General features: G+C 38.2%; 3 protein-coding genes across 4 annotated transcripts; 2 read left to right on the top strand and 1 right to left on the bottom strand.

Moving 5' to 3' along the window:
* Positions 1-1,284: 1,284 nt before the first annotated feature.
* LOC18021921 (polynucleotide 5'-hydroxyl-kinase NOL9) lies at positions 1,285-3,765 on the bottom strand. 2 transcript variants are annotated; one of them, XM_006404865.2, is made up of 9 exons: positions 3,653-3,765; positions 3,175-3,396; positions 2,840-2,937; positions 2,710-2,749; positions 2,446-2,603; positions 2,166-2,349; positions 1,913-2,090; positions 1,721-1,820; positions 1,285-1,616 (listed from the first exon to the last, which is right to left on the bottom strand). In XM_006404865.2, the coding sequence occupies exons 2-9, from the start codon at positions 3,348-3,350 to the stop codon at positions 1,435-1,437; spliced, it is 1,116 nt and encodes a 371-aa protein (XP_006404928.1). In that variant the 5' UTR covers positions 3,351-3,396; positions 3,653-3,765; the 3' UTR covers positions 1,285-1,434. The 2 variants fall into 2 exon arrangements, with proteins under 2 accessions (XP_006404928.1, XP_024014181.1); XM_024158413.1 differs by having other exon boundaries at positions 3,705-3,765.
* A 5,950-nt stretch (positions 3,766-9,715) lies between these two features.
* LOC18021920 (polyprenol reductase 2) lies at positions 9,716-11,753 on the top strand. Its single transcript, XM_006404864.2, has 2 exons — positions 9,716-10,965; positions 11,098-11,753. Exon 1 carries the CDS (start codon positions 9,902-9,904, stop codon positions 10,913-10,915), a length of 1,014 nt encoding a protein of 337 aa, XP_006404927.1. The 5' UTR covers positions 9,716-9,901; the 3' UTR covers positions 10,916-10,965; positions 11,098-11,753.
* A 4,657-nt stretch (positions 11,754-16,410) lies between these two features.
* On the top strand, positions 16,411-17,466 carry LOC18021919 (mitogen-activated protein kinase kinase kinase 17). Its single transcript, XM_006404863.1, has one exon. The coding sequence runs from the start codon at positions 16,411-16,413 to the stop codon at positions 17,464-17,466; it is 1,056 nt and encodes a 351-aa protein (XP_006404926.1).
* The last annotated feature ends 463 nt before the right edge of the window (positions 17,467-17,929 follow it).

The following is a 17,929-nucleotide window of genomic DNA, read 5'->3' as shown; positions in this document are numbered from 1 at the left end:
TTATTTATTGCATAGCACAAGACTTGAGAATTGGCAGCATACACAGACGAAATAAATTTCCAATCGAATAAAGACAAGGTATCGGTTAAATTCGAAACATATTTTAATCATATAAGTTGGGTTACATTCGAAACATATTTTAATCATATAAGTTGATTTCTTTCCTGGTTTAGGATTAGCAATAAAGTTGCACGATTTGAGATAGGTATGTCTCTTTGCAAAGCAACGACTTAATTTATCTCTTAAGTTTTGTTCACCTAATTAGTTAAATTTATCGGTCCTCTTGGTTATTCATAGGGAACGAGCTGTCCATCGTTCTACTATTTAAAATTTTACAATACCGATAGCATCAGTAAAATATAATAATCATGTATCTAAAAATTCAATAACGAAATAATATAACCTTAAGATAAGTCGAACCAAACCATATAGTAATAGCATACATATTTAATATTGATTAACTACTTTTTAATACATACAAGAGTTCAACGTCAAGGAGGGTCATGCGGGTCGTGGACGGCACACCAACAACGGCTTCTTCTTCGTGTTTCGGTCCAAAACATGATATAAACCAAAATATATTTCTCTAACAACTAAATTAAGTTAAGAAAATAATAGTCAACAAAAGGAGTTATCCTCTATTATTTCCTATTAAACGTCAATTTTGTACTTCAAAGGCACTCTTGTTATTAGGATACCTTTTATATGTTTGTTACTCCTCTTACCAGGAATGTAAACCATAACTAAAACCACACATTTTTATTTTTGTTAATAATACACAATTCGTGTTATATTCTAATGTATTACTCATCTTGTTGAATATGTTTATGTATACGACGGCTACCTCCCCTACATTTGAAAGATGTTAATGTATTTGGTTTCGAATATATTAAACGCAAAATCAGTATCATGGTTTTGTTTCCTGCGATTAGATGGAAGAACAGATTTTGGTTAATTGAGTTGGTTAACTTGTCGCGTTCTTTTTTTTTAGTTGTACTTAAAGTTAGCCAAGAACTACTTAACCACCTCCACACCTCTTGCTTTTGCTTTTTCAGGTATAATTAGGTCAAATAATTATGCCAACTCAATTCATTTCTGTTTACTTTTCTTTCTAAATATTGCTGGACGATTTTTAGAACAGAACGGTTCAATGCTACTCGGATAGTTTATTTACATGTATTTTCTAGGTAAGTAGAAGGTGTAGTGTAAGTGCAGAAAGCATGCAAGATATAATGAATCCACTGAGGTTAAACAACGTGATAAATTGATTTCCAAAACATCCATTAGAAAACTATTAATCGAAAAAACATAAACCTTTGATCAACATCTTGATCGTACAATTCATTATAACAAACTCAAACTTGGTAGATAAATTGTGATACATATAGTAATCAGAAGAAAAAAAAGGAGCAAAAATGTCTAAAAATAAGAAATTTAGGTGGAAGCTAAGACATAAGGAGATAAATATGGAGACCTGTAATCCTTCACCTCCAAAACACAAGTAGGTAACTGAATACAGCCTTGCAATAAAAGATCAACTTTCTCAACTACATTTTCTGCAACCGGAGTGATCACATACAAGATTCCTCTTTCAGTGTCTATACCCCTCACGATTCCTATTCACATCAAAAAAACCAAATTTGAATAAATACAACTACCATAAGAATCCAGATTCAATAAGCTTTTCACACTAAACTTGCAATGGATAAGAGCAACTTACCAAGACCTACACATGAAGGCAAATCTTCAAACACATCGGTGCTAACGGCCAAGCCAACAATAGAACCATTCAAACTATAAAACACTTCAGAACTTGGGATCTAGCGAGAAAAAAAAAAAAACAATTAACCATTATTGGCATCAAACATACAGCTTAGAAAAATATGAACAGAATATTGTTTTCTTTTTTTACCTGACAATGGAGATGATTGATAGTTACACTCGATATTGGAACTTCATAAGGAATATGGGAAGCGAGTTCATGGCTTAGCTCTTTGATCGTGTTTACTTCTTTCCCTTTAATGCATTGCCTGAAGTAGGCGATTATTCGCAGATCCCTCAAATGGCGAGAATCCTTTTGAATTAATACACTATACAAAAGAGAATACATTACTACATGAAAACATTATAGCATTTCGATAAACTAACTTTCAAAATGAACGTACGATCGATTGAAACTGTCTTGGTAAGCAGATTGAATCTCTATCAAATGAGCCGTCTCATCATCGTTACAGTCTAACCAGAACGAGCCAGCTGGTAGGTTCTTGCTGTGAGCAGAGATGTTGATTTTCACAACGTGAGAGGGAGATACATATCTCAGTACTTCCACCAATAAATCATAGCCAATACCTAAAGATAGTAATCGTAATATTAGTGAAAGACAGAAAGAAATGTTTTCTTCTATCAAACACACACAAGAGGAGAGGTAAAGAGACTGAGCTCTACCTTTAACCCATCCTGGCGTGTTAATGACAAGAGGTAACTCAGTTTTGTTCTCGCTAGACTTGCAGAAGTTTAGCTGGTAGTAATCGAATAAGGTATATACATATTTTAAATATGCCTTTGGATCCCTCTTTGAAGAAACATCGCCATAGAAGAAACATCTGCATCATTCAAATAAAAAAGAAAAGAGGATAAAAATGGCTTTGATTCCAAATCAAAGAGTCAGTCCTACTGATTCCTTATAAAAGTTGCTTGAACCAAAACTACCTCTCCGGTGTCTTTACACATGGAACCGTCCAATCCGAGTCTAGAAAGTAATATGTAAACCAATAATATAAGTGACGGAAACAGCATTATAAAAACAGAAAGAATCTTCAAAAGCATCAGTATGAGGTACCTAGAATCGATTTATCGACAACAGTGAGAGAAAGGAAACCAGGTGCTGTGAATTCAGGCTGGCCAACATCCGTGTCCAAATAAGCAACCTTTTTGTATCTGTAGTAAAGCCACAAATGGTTTATCTTCAGAAAACTCAATCAAACAAAGCAACCATCAAACTAGCACACAACGAGGTGTAAAATTCCAGTTCAATTAGCAAATGGTAAGAAAGTAAACTGAAAAGTGACAAATAGAGAACAATTTTTTTCCCGAATCCCGATTTCTTTTGCATACTGATTCTTGATTTTTTTAAGCACTAAGGACAATACAGAGAGGCTGAGGAAAAGCAATAACCTTTGGAGAAGAACCTCAACAAGATTGCGAGAAAATGTGCTCTTGCCACTGTTTTTAGGGCCACAGACCAAAGCAGTAGCCGGTTGCGACGACGTAATGGAACTACAGGAAACAGAAGCTGCTGCATCCGACCATTCCTCGGGTATGAAAAGCAGTTTCTTTCCTGATTCCGACATTGCAGCTATAACTTATCCACTCGTGGTGCTTTCTTTCTTTGTGGCTCTGTTTTTCAATACACAGCCAATAAATTATCAACTCTATGACACGAATTTGAAGTTATTTCAAATAGCAAGAAAACACAAATTCAGACAATCCAACCTTAAACACGACTATAGACTCAAACCCGAATTTGATCTAAGTACCATATTACGAAAACTTATTCGGATTTCAATTATAAAATTTTAGGATTTTACACTGACTAGTTAAAGTATTTACGAGACGATGGGCCTACGTTTTACAGGTAAAGTCATAAACTTACTTGTTATAAAATTACGGCGAGCGAAGAAACAAGCTTTCGGAGAAGAAATTACCGGCGATTCGGAGTTCTCAAACCAGAGGAGAAGATATTGAGCCGCCGGAGAAGACGGAGGAATAAAGGGTTTAGGGTTTTAATTGCTTTCGATGAAAAGTTGGTTTAGAGTTAGTTTCGGATAGAATTATAAACCGGAATTGGTCCGGGTGTTAACTTTTAAATACTTACCGGAACTGAACCAAAAACTAAAGAATTGAATTTTAAGTTAAAACCCGGACCAATCCAGTTTATAATTCTTTCTGAAACAGTAATCTTGTGTGAGAAGATAAATCCGATCTAGAGGATCCACGTGATCCTTAAGATAGGTGAAAAGCAAGGACTAGAAGATTGGTACTGGGGTTGAGAGGGACCACCTCGAAGACCTTGATTCGTATTTGATTTGCTTTAATGGCGTAAGAGAGAGAGAGAGTGAATAAAGAAGAAGATACTTTTCTCGTTATCCTTAGCAAAATGCCAAAACTCAGTACAAATAGCGTGATGGAAGGAATGAGCCTAACACGTGGCTTCAAACCGAAATGTAAATTGCGAACCAAACCTATGGTGGTATCAAACCAACCAAAACCGGGACTTATTGAAATGTAAAATCGAGTGACGATAGTGAGGGATATGAAATCCCGATAACAATACTTCCCCCTTCGAAAGGATCCTTGTCCTCAAGGATGGAAATTTGGGTACTGAGAATTAAAGTCGCGGTAGAACTCCCAAGTAGCCTTGTCCGTAGGATAGCCTTTCCACTTTACCAAAACCTTGGTGACCGGTTTGTGCTGACGTTTGACCATCCTGGTCTCCAAGATAGCTTCAGGTTCTTTAACGGAGCCCATGTCTGTAAGATATTGTGGTAGAGAGGTCGGTGCATCCGGAGGATTGGGGCAAAGTTTGAGCTGACTCACGTGAAAGACATTGTGAATGGCGGCATCAGGAGGGAGCTCGAGCTTGTAAGCCACTGGTCCAACACGATCTGAAACTCTGTAGGGACCATAGAAGCGTGGGGAGAGTTTATGTGGGGCGGATCGATTTTTGAGGGAGTGCTGGCGGTAAGGCTGGAGCTTTAGGTAAACGAAATCGCCCACTTTGAACTCCCGAGGTGAGCGACGAGAGTCAGCGTACTGCTTCATGCGGTTCTGAGCCCGGCGGAGGTGAAACTTCAACATCGATATAATTTCCTCCCGGGAGCGTAGAGTCTTATCGACTGCGTCGGAGGAGCTTTCCCCGGGGAGGTAAGGTAGGTGAGTGGGAGGTGGATGCCCGTAGACAACCTCGAACGGTGTGTTCTGAATCGCCGAATGAAATGTGGTATTATACCACCATTCAGCAAGGGGTAACCACTCACTCCAAGTGTGAGGAGCATCGGCCGTCATGCATCTAAGGTATGTTTCGAGGGTTCGGTTGGTGACCTCTGTCTGGCTGTCTGTTTGTGGATGGTAGGCGGTAGAGAATTTGAGCTCCACTCCATGAACTCTGAACAACTCAGACCACACAGCACTGAGAAAGGTGGGGTCGCGGTCACTCACTATGTCCTTGGGCATTCCGTGGAGTTTGAAAATGTTGTTTAGGTAGGCTCGGGCCACATCAAATGCAGTGTAAGGGTGAGATAGAGCGATGAAGTGTGCATTCTTACTGAGCCGATCGACGACTACCAGGATACAATGCTTCTTCGAAGAAGGGGGAAGACCTTCTATAAAATCCAAGCTCACGGATTCCCACACTCCATCGGGGATTGGTAAAGGTTGGAGTAAGCCGGGCTTAGCCGCCAGATTGTTTTTGCTGCGTTGGCAGACATGACACTGACGAACATAGACCTCTGTTTCTGTAGACATCCGCGGCCAGTAGAAGAGGGATTTCAAGCGGCGAAGTGTAGCATCTCTACCGGAATGACCTCTCACAGCCGAATCGTGAAGCCACTTAAGAAGCTGAAACTTCAGTACGGAGCTATTTCCGATCACGAGCTTCCCTTTTCGGCGCAGTTCCCCGTTAGTATAGGTGAAGGAGGGGTGAGAAGCTTTATTAACCTGTAGTTCCGCGATGATCTTTTGGAGGGCAGGGTCGGATTTCCAGAGATCAGAGATGGATTCGTAGAGCTCCACATCAACAGAGGATAAAGTAATGTTGAGGAGTTGTGCCCCTGAAACTCGAGAAAGGGCATCTGCGGCTACATTTTCCTTCCCCTGCTTGTAGTGTATTTTGAAATTGTATCCCATAAGCTTCGATAACCACATGTGTTGAAACGGTGTGGAAACCTTTTGATCAAGCAGGTACTTGATACTCTTCTGATCCGTTTTAATAACAAAAGGTCGATGCTCCAGGTAGGCGTTCCAGGTGTGGACAGCGTGAACCACCGCGAGTAGTTCTTTCTCGTACACGGATAAAGACTGGTGTCGGGGACCAAGAGCTCGACTGATGAAGCAAATGGGATGGTGGTCTTGCATTAGGACTGCGCCTATGCCGTTGTTGGAGGCATCGGTCTCAACAATGAATGTCTTGTCGAAGTCGGGTAAGGCCAACGTGGGGGATGTCGTTAGGGAGTCCTTCAGTTGTTCGAAAGCCGTTTGAGCCTCATCGTTCCAAGAGAACCCATCTCTTTTGAGTAGAACAGAAAGAGGTTTGGCAATGACACTATAACCCCGAATAAATCGACGGTAGTAGTTAGCAAGACCCAGGAAACTGCGGAGGTGTTTCTGCGATTTGGGCACAGGCCACTGCTTGATAGATTCAATCTTCTTTGGATCCGTGCTAACGCCCTCAGCGGAGATAAAATGCCCGAGGTACTCAATTACTGAAGCTCCAAAAGTGCATTTCGAGGGTTTCAAAAACAGCTGTTGTTGCCGTAAGACCTCGAAGACAGACGTGAGATGTTGGAGATGAAGTTCCCACGATGAGCTGTATACCAGGATATCATCAAAGAATACCAAGAGGAACTTCCTCGAAATCTCGCGGAACACATGGTTCATAAGGCCTTGAAAGGTGCAGGGGGCATTTGTAAGTCCGAAAGGCATCACCAAATATTCATAGTGTCCTGAGTGGGTCTTGAAGGCGGTCTTGTATATGTCGTCAGGCGACATCCGAAGCTGATGAAACCCAGAGCGTAAGTCCAGCTTGGAAAAGAAACGCGCTCCACCCAGCTCGTCAAGGAGGTCTTCCAATAGCGGTATGGGGTATTTATCCTTGATTGTTTGCTTGTTTAACCCGCGGTAATCGACGCATAACCTCCATGTACCATCCTTCTTCTTCACCAACACGATAGGGGATGCATAGGGGCTGGAGCTGTATTGAATTATTCCCTGGGATAGCATTTCCTTCACCATTTTGTCGATAACGTCCTTCTGCAGGGACGAGTACCGGTATGGTCTCTGGCTGATAGGGTTCGCTCCGTTCTCCAGTGGGATTTTGTGATCGAAGCCTTCTCGAAATGGTGGTAGCTCCAAGGGTTCGGTGAAAAGATCCGAGAAGGTATTGATTAGACTTTGCATTGCAGGATCCGAGGATCGATCTTCACCGGTAGTGGAGATGTGGGATAACAATGCCTCTGGCTCTAGGGGAGTTGTATCGGGGTCCTCTTCCATGTCCCGAATCCGAATCAAAGCGATCTGAGGGCCTTGGAGCAGAAGCTTGTTAAGGTTGCTGCCTTTGACCAACTTATAACCCGATTTCGTGACCCCTCTTAGAACATTCTTCACGCCGTTCAGGTTGAACTCCATCCTCAAGTTAAGGAAATCCCACAGAATTGGGCCTAAAGTACACAGCCACTGCACCCCAAGCACGAGATCGCAGCTTTCAAGGGGTATAGTTCGAACTTCAGAGGTGTAGTCATAGCCTTGGACCCTCCAAGAGAAGCGTCTGCATATGTAGGAGGTTCGAATTTGGTCACCGAAAGCTCCGGAGACAGGCATTGGTCTAATGCTATCCAGCTTGCAACCTAAGTCTTTAGCTGATTGTAGATCAATGAAGTTATGAGTACTCCCCGGATCTATCAGGATATACAGCTTCCTCTTCCCGTACTGGCCTATTACTCGCATGCAATTGAAAGATGATGAACTATTGAGGGCGTGAATCGAGATAGATAGATTGTTGTCATTACACGCCTCAGCTGGAGGTTCAATGGGGGTGGATTCTGTGACCGGAAACTCCATGAACTCATCCTCATCCGAGGATAAATCGTCCCCTGCTTCTAAGAAGTACACCTGAGCACGTTTGTGTTTGAGGTGATGGCCTGGTGTGTAGGGTTCTTCACAGATCATGCACAATCCCTTGGATCGCGATCCTGCATTTCTTCATAACTGAGCTTCCTAGGGCCTTTCTCCGTGGTGTGTTTTGCAGGAAAGTTTGATTTGAGGGGGAGCTGTTTACTGCTTTCTGGAGTGGGGAGTAGTGGAGAAGAACCTTGCTGCTTAGGCTGGAAGTGATTACCGGACCTCTGGTATGGATTGAAGGGAGCTTTATTTTGCTTCACTGGTGTGTGGAGCAAAGATGACTCGTGAAGCCTAGCTATCCTAGCTGCTTCCGCCACTGTTTTAACGCCAAATTGCCTGGTGTGATAGGCTAAGTGCGGGTTCATGTTGGAGAGGAAGATACTGAGGGCATGATGTGCCGGTATCGTCAGTCTTGATCGGAGCCTCTCAAACTTCTCATGGTATACTGACAGAGAGTCACTGCCTTGTTTCAAACATACCAGATCTGACATCGGATCATCATACAGCTCTGCAAATCGGGAGGATATTGCTATCACGTACTCGGTCCAAGAAGGAATCTCCCCGTACCTCTCAGCGAGATAGTTACGATGCCATTCAAGCGCGATACCGGAGAGGTGTAAAGCGGCTAGGCGAACCTTGAGATGCAGCGGAGTGTTATCTAGATCGAAAAATTGCTCACATCTGAACACCCATCCTTTCAGATCTGAACCATCAAATCCCGGGAAACCCATCTTGGTCAGCCTCGAAGCTAATCCGTTGGGTAAGGCGGAGGAAAGGTCGGCCCCACTCAGCTCAGGTTGAGCTGGTGACTGGAACATCCCGAATGTAGGGACTCCACCTGGAGGTGCTTGACTTCCACCGGCGATGCAGCGATCGGCTCCACTCAACTCACGCAGAGCTGGTGACTGGAACATCCCGAACGTAGGGACTCCAACTGGAGGCGCTTGATTTCCACCGGTGAAGCAGTGATCGACCCCACTCAACTCACGCGGAGCTGGTGACTGGAACACCCCTGGGTTAGGGGCTCCAACTGGAGGTGCGATCCCCTTCCCGTGTGGACGCTGCTCCACCCCACTCAGATCCGGTGGATCTGGTAACTGGACCATCCTCTGGGAGAGGACTCCATCAGGAGGTGAAGTGCCAGACCCCTGACTCTGTTGGTGGACAACACCTGAACTTTCTCGAGAGAAGTAAGAGCTGATCATCGTTTCGAGCTTACCGAATCGCTCTTCAAGCACGTCGGTGCGGATCTGCTGCTCCTCGAGTTTCTTCTGCTGTTGCTGGCGAAGCTCCTCGGCTTGATCGGCGAGCGCTTGCTTGGCTTGTTTTTCTTGTTGACGAGTCTCCATACCCATTTCTCAGCTCCGCAGGATGATGGCGAGCTCTGATACCAATGAAACAGTAACCTTGTGTGAGAAGATAAATCCGATCTAGAGGATCCACGTGATCCTTAAGATAGGTGAAAAGCAAGGACTAGAAGATTGGTACTGGGGTTGAGAGGGACCACCTCGAAGACCTTGATTCGTATTTGATTTGCTTTAATGGCGTAAGAGAGAGAGAGAGTGAATAAAGAAGAAGATACTTTTCTCGTTATCCTTAGCAAAATGCCAAAACTCAGTACAAATAGCGTGATGGAAGGAATGAGCCTAACACGTGGCTTTAAACCGAAATGTAAATTGCGAACCAAACCTATGGTGGTATCAAACCAACTAAAACCGGGACTTATTGAAATGTAAAATCGAGTGACGATAGTGAGGGATATGAAATCCCGATAACACTTTCCGAATTTAACTCTAAACCAACGTTTTATTGAACCGACAAAACCTAAGAAAGACGAAGTTAGAGAGCGCCGGCGTTTCTAAAACTGCGAGAAGTCGGAGACCCCTAAGAGAAGGACGATGAGGTTTCTAGGGCTTCCGATTTAGCCCTGACATTGGTCTCGAGCTTTCCGGAGCCATCGAATCATTGTGGGGATTCTAGGGCTTGACGATTTTGAAAAGCCATTGACATGGAATTAGGGATTGTGTGGTTGGTGAGAGCCGCTTGGATCGCAGCCATACTTCCCATGGTGATCGCTTCGATACCCATTTCCAAGCTTAGATCTTTTCATGAACTCGTTATGGGTTTCGCAAGGAGAGGCAAGATTCTTCAGCCATCGTCATCACAGAAGTGGACAGTTCCTCAGAGATTCTTTGCTCACTTCTATGTCATCGGAGTGGCCTGGACGACTCTTCTGCTCGCTACCACTTGGATGTATGCTATCAAAATCGCTCCTTTGTCACCTGAGAAGCTCCAGTCTTCCGAAATCGCAAGCCACTTAACCAGAGGTTCCAAAGTTTTCTCCTTTCATGAATCACATTTGAGTTCTTATCGGTTCAAAGTGTGGCGAGCAGTGTTTCTACTTGTTTTGATGGAGATCCAAGTTTTAAGACGCCTTGTAGAGTCAATCTATGTATTCAAGTATAGCCCTTTTGCTCGGCTACACATTCTTGGTTATCTCGCTGGATTGTTTTTCTATACAGCAGCGCCTTTATCACTCTGCTCTAGTATCGCTCCAGAGATAGCAAGATTCGCCGGAAACCAAGTAGCAGAGTTCATTGCAGGAGAAAGCCATACCTCAGCCATTGATGAGTTTGATTTGTTATTGTCTATCATCCCTCTGATGAAGCTTGGATCGTGCCAGATGATTGGTGGGGTCGTTTTTCTCTGGGGATGGTCACATCAATGTCGTTGTCACGCAATTCTCGGATCGCTCCGGGAAAGTCCTAGCCAAGAGAGGGAGTACATGATCCCGCATGGAGATTGGTTTGAGATGGTCTCAAGTCCACATTACTTGGCGGAAATCGTTTTGTACGCGGGCTTGTTGGTTGCGAGCGGAGGAACATGTGTAACGATTTGGTTACTCTTTGGTTTCGTGGTTTGGAATCTGACATTGGCGGCTGGAGAAACGCACCGGTGGTATCTAAGGAAGTTTGAGGATTATCCGGCTAACCGGCATGCCATTTTCCCTTTTGTGTACTAAATGGTTAAGAGAGATGAGAATCTTGGAGCTTCCTGGATGACCTCTTGCAAGTAAGCGAGTTTTGGTAGATCAACCTCTTGAATCAACCTTGTTTCTTCTACCACCAAATTGATTTCACAAGTATACTTAACAGGAGCTATTAAAATCTCTGTGAAACATCCATGATCTTCTTTTTTGAACAGTGAGATCTAGAGAGCTTCTCAAGTGGCTTATACAACATTTTTGCCAAGAAAATATGTTGAACATGGCAATTAACTCAACAGAGACATTCTCTGCCTCATCATTCTCCTCTGAAAATCTCTTTCCCATGCTCATCTTCCCGAGGGTTCTGTTAGCGAGAGGAGACATTAATTTCGTAGGCCTTGAAGATCTCGTAGGCTACTGAGGCAAGACAAGACGAGAATGATGTGGACACTGAAGATGATGTCCATGCGGATACGAAGGAAAGGTCCTTACTTGGATGACTTGTGGACTGAAGCAGAGAGGAGAATGTGGATTACTGACCGATGATCGGAAAAGAAGGAGGGCAACAAAGTCAGTATATGGTTTCTTGAAGAAGAAGACAGAGAAAGAGGGTTGAGAGTTGAGACGAGGCAGTGGAGGATTCAAATGAAACAATTTTGGAAGTCAAGGCTGACCATTGCTGCCATTTTGCTCAAAAGAGAAGAAGAGGGAGATGAAACAGAGGACTCCATTTATCTTTAAATCGAAGTATACGTTATGTATCAGCATTTTCCTTGTTATATTCGTGATCGCATTGATGATTCTATTGAACAATGCCAAGGTGACAAATGTAAGATTGAGATGAAACAGAGTATTCTTCGAATATTATGTTTCCAACTACTATATGTCAGTCATACAAAACACTCGCTTCGTTGTTAACCATAATCGCTCGCTTCTTCTACAAACTTCCGCATCAGCACCTGCTGCGTTTAAACCAGTGAAAATATAAGTATTCAGTTTCGGTATAAGTATCTAATCTAATCATATATATGATTTTAGGTGAATTCTCTCCATCCTGCTGCCACATCAGTATCTGAATGGAGGACACCTGTCTATTCATCTAATTAATAATCATAATTAAAAAAAAAATTAAAAACTAATTAATACCACTACTTCTAACTTAACTATTCTATTTAATGTTTATTTCATATGTATTTATGTTCATAACTATTACGTTACATTAATATTAAGGCTTTTCACATTCCTAACAAAAATAAATAAACAACATTTATAACTTTTTACATTTCTAACTTTTAGGTATTCGTCTAAAACTTTTTAATATTTTTTTATACTAACTTGATATTTTTTTTCCGGCTTATCCTCATCATAAACACTTTTTTCGAAGCTTGTTGTATGAAAAAATGTAAAGATGTAGCGTTATCTTCATTCAAAGATTTGGCGGTTTTTATGGGTCAAATATAATATTATTATAGCTGCATTTTATTGTGAAACATTATTATGGGGTGGTTCTTGCAGAATCAAGGCAATTGTACATATCATAAATTTGAGAACATTAAAAATCAGAAGTAATTATATGTTTTCAAGCAATTCAAACAGAAAAATATGACTTTTATCTACGTCTTTTTTACTCATATCATGTTTATGATTTCTAGAATAGTAGAATAATTTTCCTAATTACCATACTTTCAATCTTTAAAAAAAAGTTATTTGTTTTACAAAGAATTTATTTTAAAAAACCTAATACTAAACAATTAAACAAATTACCATATTCTTATAATTAACTATATATATATATATATATATATCAACACAAACATATTTTTAAAAATATTATGTGAAACAAAACCCGCGCGTATGCGCATGTACAAATCTAGTATATATAAAAGATAGAGGGGGCACTCCAGAGATTGACAACTCAGCATTTGAGCCAATAAAAAATTAACATTAATTCTCTTCATTAATTTATTTGCAAACTATTATATATATATATATATATATATACCATTGAATCTGATTTTTATCATGGTAAGAAAATAAAATTTTAAAATAATATAAACTAAATTCAAATTAATTTTAAACATCAAATATGTATACATAAATATAATAAAAAAATTAATTTCATCTTTTTTTTACCATGTGATATACTCATCATATTTGAACTAACAAAAATAATATATTCAAAAAAATTAAAAACAAAATAAGTGATAAAACTAAAAATAAAAATAATAGGTTTAAAAAATTTAAAAAACTGAAGGAATTTGTTTTAAAAAAAATAAGATCTAAAAATCACGAGACACAAAAGAACATTCATTAAATAATTGAAAAGATAACAAATTATTAAAACTAAAGAGAAAAAATGAAAAAAAAACAAAAAAATAAATAAAGTAACAAATAAATATAAATTTTATAGAGGCATCAGGCATGGTAAATTTCAAAAAGTAAAAATGATAGCTAGATCGAGATTTAAATGAAAAAAAATGAATAGAAAAGATTACTATCTAGGATCATCAAAAAAAAAATATATAAAAAAATCATAAGAAAAATCAAAAGTTGAACTAAAAATTAAAAATATAAGTAAACACCAATTAAAGTCTGTCCCAACTATTAATTCCTATAAAATATTTAATTTAACTTTAACATGTTACAAATATTAAATCATGAGCATAGCTTAAATCAAATTTAAATTTAATTTAAAACACTATCTGTATAACTTAAATCAAATTTTAATTTAAAACATCATAAACATATGAATAAAAAATAATTCCAGATTTTAAGATCGTCTTATCATTTAATTTTTGTATCATTTAATCTTCATTTTTGAACTAATAATGCTAATTTAATCCCAATGCAAAATAAAAAACAAATTATGAGACAAAAATGGAAAAAATAGGTTAAGCAAGTTTCAAGTACCTAAAGAATAGAAAATAGAAAAAAATTTGAGAAAATACCTTGAAGTGAGTTTATATTTTGGAAACTACACCTTTTTTAAAAAAAATTGATATCTACACTTATTAAAAAGTGAAATGACTAAATTACCCTATATAAGAATTATACTAATTTTTATATTTAAATCATAATGTTTTAATTAGAATATATTTACAGATATTCTATGCAAAATAATATATAATTCTTTTTCAAATTATTCTAATAACCAATTCAAATCATATTTAAATAGAATGTCCTTTTTAATTAGAGATGTTTGACAAGAAAAGAATATTTTCTAATTATTGTGTTTAATTGAAAACATGTTCTGTCTTACCATCTATTATCGTAGAAAAGTTTTAGATGATATTCTGGACTTGGATGCTTTTGTTTGTGATGATTTTGTTTCTCTTACTACACATTCATCTTAAAATAAAGAAAATAATAAAAGAGAAGGTCAAATTTGCTTCATAGAAATGAATGTATAGTTAGAAATGAACGTACAATATGGTTCTTACAGTACCTACCAAAATAAAGGTAACGTAGTGCACTTAGATCTATCCAATCACTATTTTTCTGATGAAACAAGAGCACTACTTTATATAAGCAGTATGATAGATTTGGTGTATCATATCATTTAACGTCAATGTTCGCAGGAATTACACCGTAGATTACGTATACATTTATACCATTACCAATATTCTGAAACCAATGTGGTTTTGTATGAAACCATTATTGTTTATTATCCGTTAAAGTTGTTGTGAATCAGAGAGACTACCAAAAATCGAAGGAAGCTATGTTGCTCTGTTTTCTTTTAGCTCTGTTATTTCATAAGAAAACTGAATTGTTTGATGAAACCGTTTAATGTCATCTTTATATATACATTAATTTTGTAGAGATAAATTTAAAAATTCTGAAAGATTATCCAATTGTAAACTATAAAATACTAACTAATTAGTTATCTTTATCTCAAACAAAAACTAACCATAATTTTAATAATTTCAAATTTTTATTTTCTTTCATTAAAATATGTAATTAATTAACTTTGGTCAAAAAAAGTTCTTTTTTACATTTATCAAAAGTGTAGTTTTCCAAAATATTAAAAAGCAGTGTATTTTACTAATTCAAAAAACTTAAAAAATGTATTTTGCCAATTATCCCTAGAAAATAAGAAGAAGAAAACCACAATACCAAAAATAAAATTCAATAAACAATTGAAAAGATAACAAATTATAAAAATATAGAAAAATACAAAACAGAAAGATAAATATTATAACAACAAATAAATCTATAAAATATTAAAGATATCAAAAATATTATGAAATCAGTGATATATATCCGTATATATAGATACAGTATATGTGTGTTAAAAAACCCTAAAAGTGGTTAGAAAGTTGATAAATTAGCACTAAATCATAATTTAGATAAAAGACTTCAAAAAAAAATGGATGAATAAGATTATTAAAATTATCAAAAAATTATAAAAATTAAGAAAAAATTCTAGTCTGTTTAAAACATGATTGAAGTAGATTTAGTATTATGGAGAAAATTATGACTGTAGAAAAATTCTTAAACACTTGCTAATCAACCTCATAATTACAACAACGAACTACAAAAGCATAGGGCCCAATACCTTTGCCACCCTCCCCCTTTCTCAAAATTGGAATGTGCAGGTTTACATACACCCAACTTGAGAAGAAATGTACCAAACTTTTGTTGTCCCGAGGTTTTGGTCATTATATCAGCTAACTGTGTCATTAGAGACATGTATAATTGCGATTGTACATGCCTCGTATAATCTCATCATCCCGGATAAAGTGACAATCTAAACTTGGAGATGAACCATAGGAGGCAGACAATTTATAGATGAGTTTAAAATGTGTTTTCTCGTGGTGGATAATTGTAGGTGTCCTATTTATTAAATAGCTGGAAGCTAGAGTTTAATAACCCCAAAATTCAATCAGCAAGTATGCCTGAAATTGAAGAGCTCTAGCGACATTTAGAATGTGACGATACTTGCGTCCACACATCCATTTTGGAGTATTGATACAAAAAAATTTCATGTATAATCTCGTTTTGAGCAAAACGTTGTCAAAAATAGATGAAAACCATATAATAGTAGCGTCCACAGAAAATAAAAATACAATTAATTTTCTTTTGCAATGAGAAACAATTTTTTATGAAAAAAAATTCAATAAATAATTGAGGAAACAGGAAAAAAAATCAAAAAAATTAAACAAATGTTGCCGATCTTAAACGTTTTCTTTTTTTGTTTTCTCTCTGTCGGGGTGCAATTTTTTTTTTTTTTGAGTTCTTCTTAATTTCCTTTTTGTGAGTTGCTCATAATTTCCTTTTTGATGAGTATAGGAATATAACCAACGGTCGAAATCCCCTTAAATGTCGAAACTGTATTAATATTATGATAATTGATATCACCGACCTAAACCCTAACTAACTCTATATAAGCCTTACAATATCCTTTTTTCTCTCTAAGCGTATTTTCTTTTGTTTTCCACTTTCTCTGTCACTGCAAATTTTTCTTAGTGACTCAATTCCTTCTTTGTAACTCAGTTTCGAAATTTGAAAAAGCTCTGTCTTTGCAAAGAAAGATGCAATCAAACGAAGAAATCGTGAAGTTCTTGGGAGAAGGTGCTTACGGTTTTGTTAATCTCGTCAAGTATACTAAACGCGACGGCTCGTCGTTTCATGCCGCCGTGAAAAACTCTTACGCCGAGGACTTCGAAAATCTTCAAAAAGAGCTTCAGATTCTTTGCCAACTCAGAGGATATCCAAGAATCGTCGAATGCTTTGGAGACTACTTGGAAGAAGGTTTCAGCTCTTACGGAAACAAAGTTTACAAATTGCTTCTCGAGTACGCTTCCGAAGGTAGTTTACGTTCTTTCATGGACAATTACTCCGACAGGAAATTGCCTGAACCGATGATAAGAGACTTCACGCGTATGATTCTCGAAGGTTTGGTCTGTATTCACGGACACGGTTATGTTCATTGCGATCTCAAACCCGACAACCTCCTCGTTATCCCGTCGAGAGATTCTTCATCATACGAACTTAAGATTTCTGATTTTGGAAACTCGTTGGAAGTCGGAGAGATTCCTCATTATTGGCGATTCGATTTACCGTTTGTGGGAACGCCGATTTACATGCCGCCCGAGTCTCTCATTGATGGCGTCGTGGAGAAAACCCTAGATCTTTGGTCGTTAGGATGCTTAGTGTTGGAGATGTACACTGGTGAGATTCCATGGCTTGGTCTCGATATCGATGATCTCGCGTCTCGTCTTCTTTATGATGAAGCTCCGGAGATTCCAGAGTGTGTGCCTTGCGATGCGAGGGAGTTTATTGAAAAGTGTTTCTCGAGGAAACCTGAGGAGAGAGGAAGTGCGTCTGAGTTGTTGTCTCATCGGTTCTTGCGTCGAGAAGAAGATGAGAAGATGGAGAAAGTTATCGCCGTTGTTGAAGAGAGAAGAAACTCATTTCTATTGAAGCTGAAGTTGAGAATCAGAGGAGCTTCGAAGAAATTGGCGGATGTTTCAGAGAAGAAGCCTCTGAAATTGAAGATTGTTCCATCAAAGGCTCCATATTTTAAGAAAGTTTTGACTAAAATCTTGAGGTTGAAGACGATGGATTCTTATCTAGTTTGCTCTTAGTATTGGATTGAATTATATGTTTTTCAGGTATCTCAATCTGTATGTTACGTACAATTAACTGTTGATCTTGTTTCGTCTTTGTAGAATTTGTTGGATAGTTTACATTTTTCTTTGCTAAATGTATGTTTGTGAAAGTGTTAAACTTTGCTTAATCTGAAAAGTTTTTTCTATCTCTAGTAAACTTGATTCCACCACTTCAATCTCTTTCTTAACTTCTTTTGCTTTCTTCATTAGGCACTCACCATTGTTTATCATCTGGTCATGTCAGATTTGCTTAAGGGGCTCTTATAACAAATTTAACCAAAAAAAGTTGGCTTACATGAGTTTTTGGAACACTGGGTTAACCCACCAAATCAACTAAAACAGATCGTAAAACTAATCCCAAGTAATCATCTCTCTGTATTTCTTCCTTAACATTGCTGCAACTATATCCACATTACAGTTGGTGTCAAAGTGGATGACA

This window comes from Eutrema salsugineum, unplaced genomic scaffold (assembly GCF_000478725.1).
Source record: "Eutrema salsugineum unplaced genomic scaffold, Eutsalg1_0 scaffold_15, whole genome shotgun sequence".
NCBI classification, from domain to species: Eukaryota; Viridiplantae; Streptophyta; class Magnoliopsida; order Brassicales; family Brassicaceae; genus Eutrema; species Eutrema salsugineum.
The sequence above is the reverse complement of the archived record's forward strand: the minus strand, read 5'-3'. Positions and strand labels throughout refer to the sequence as shown.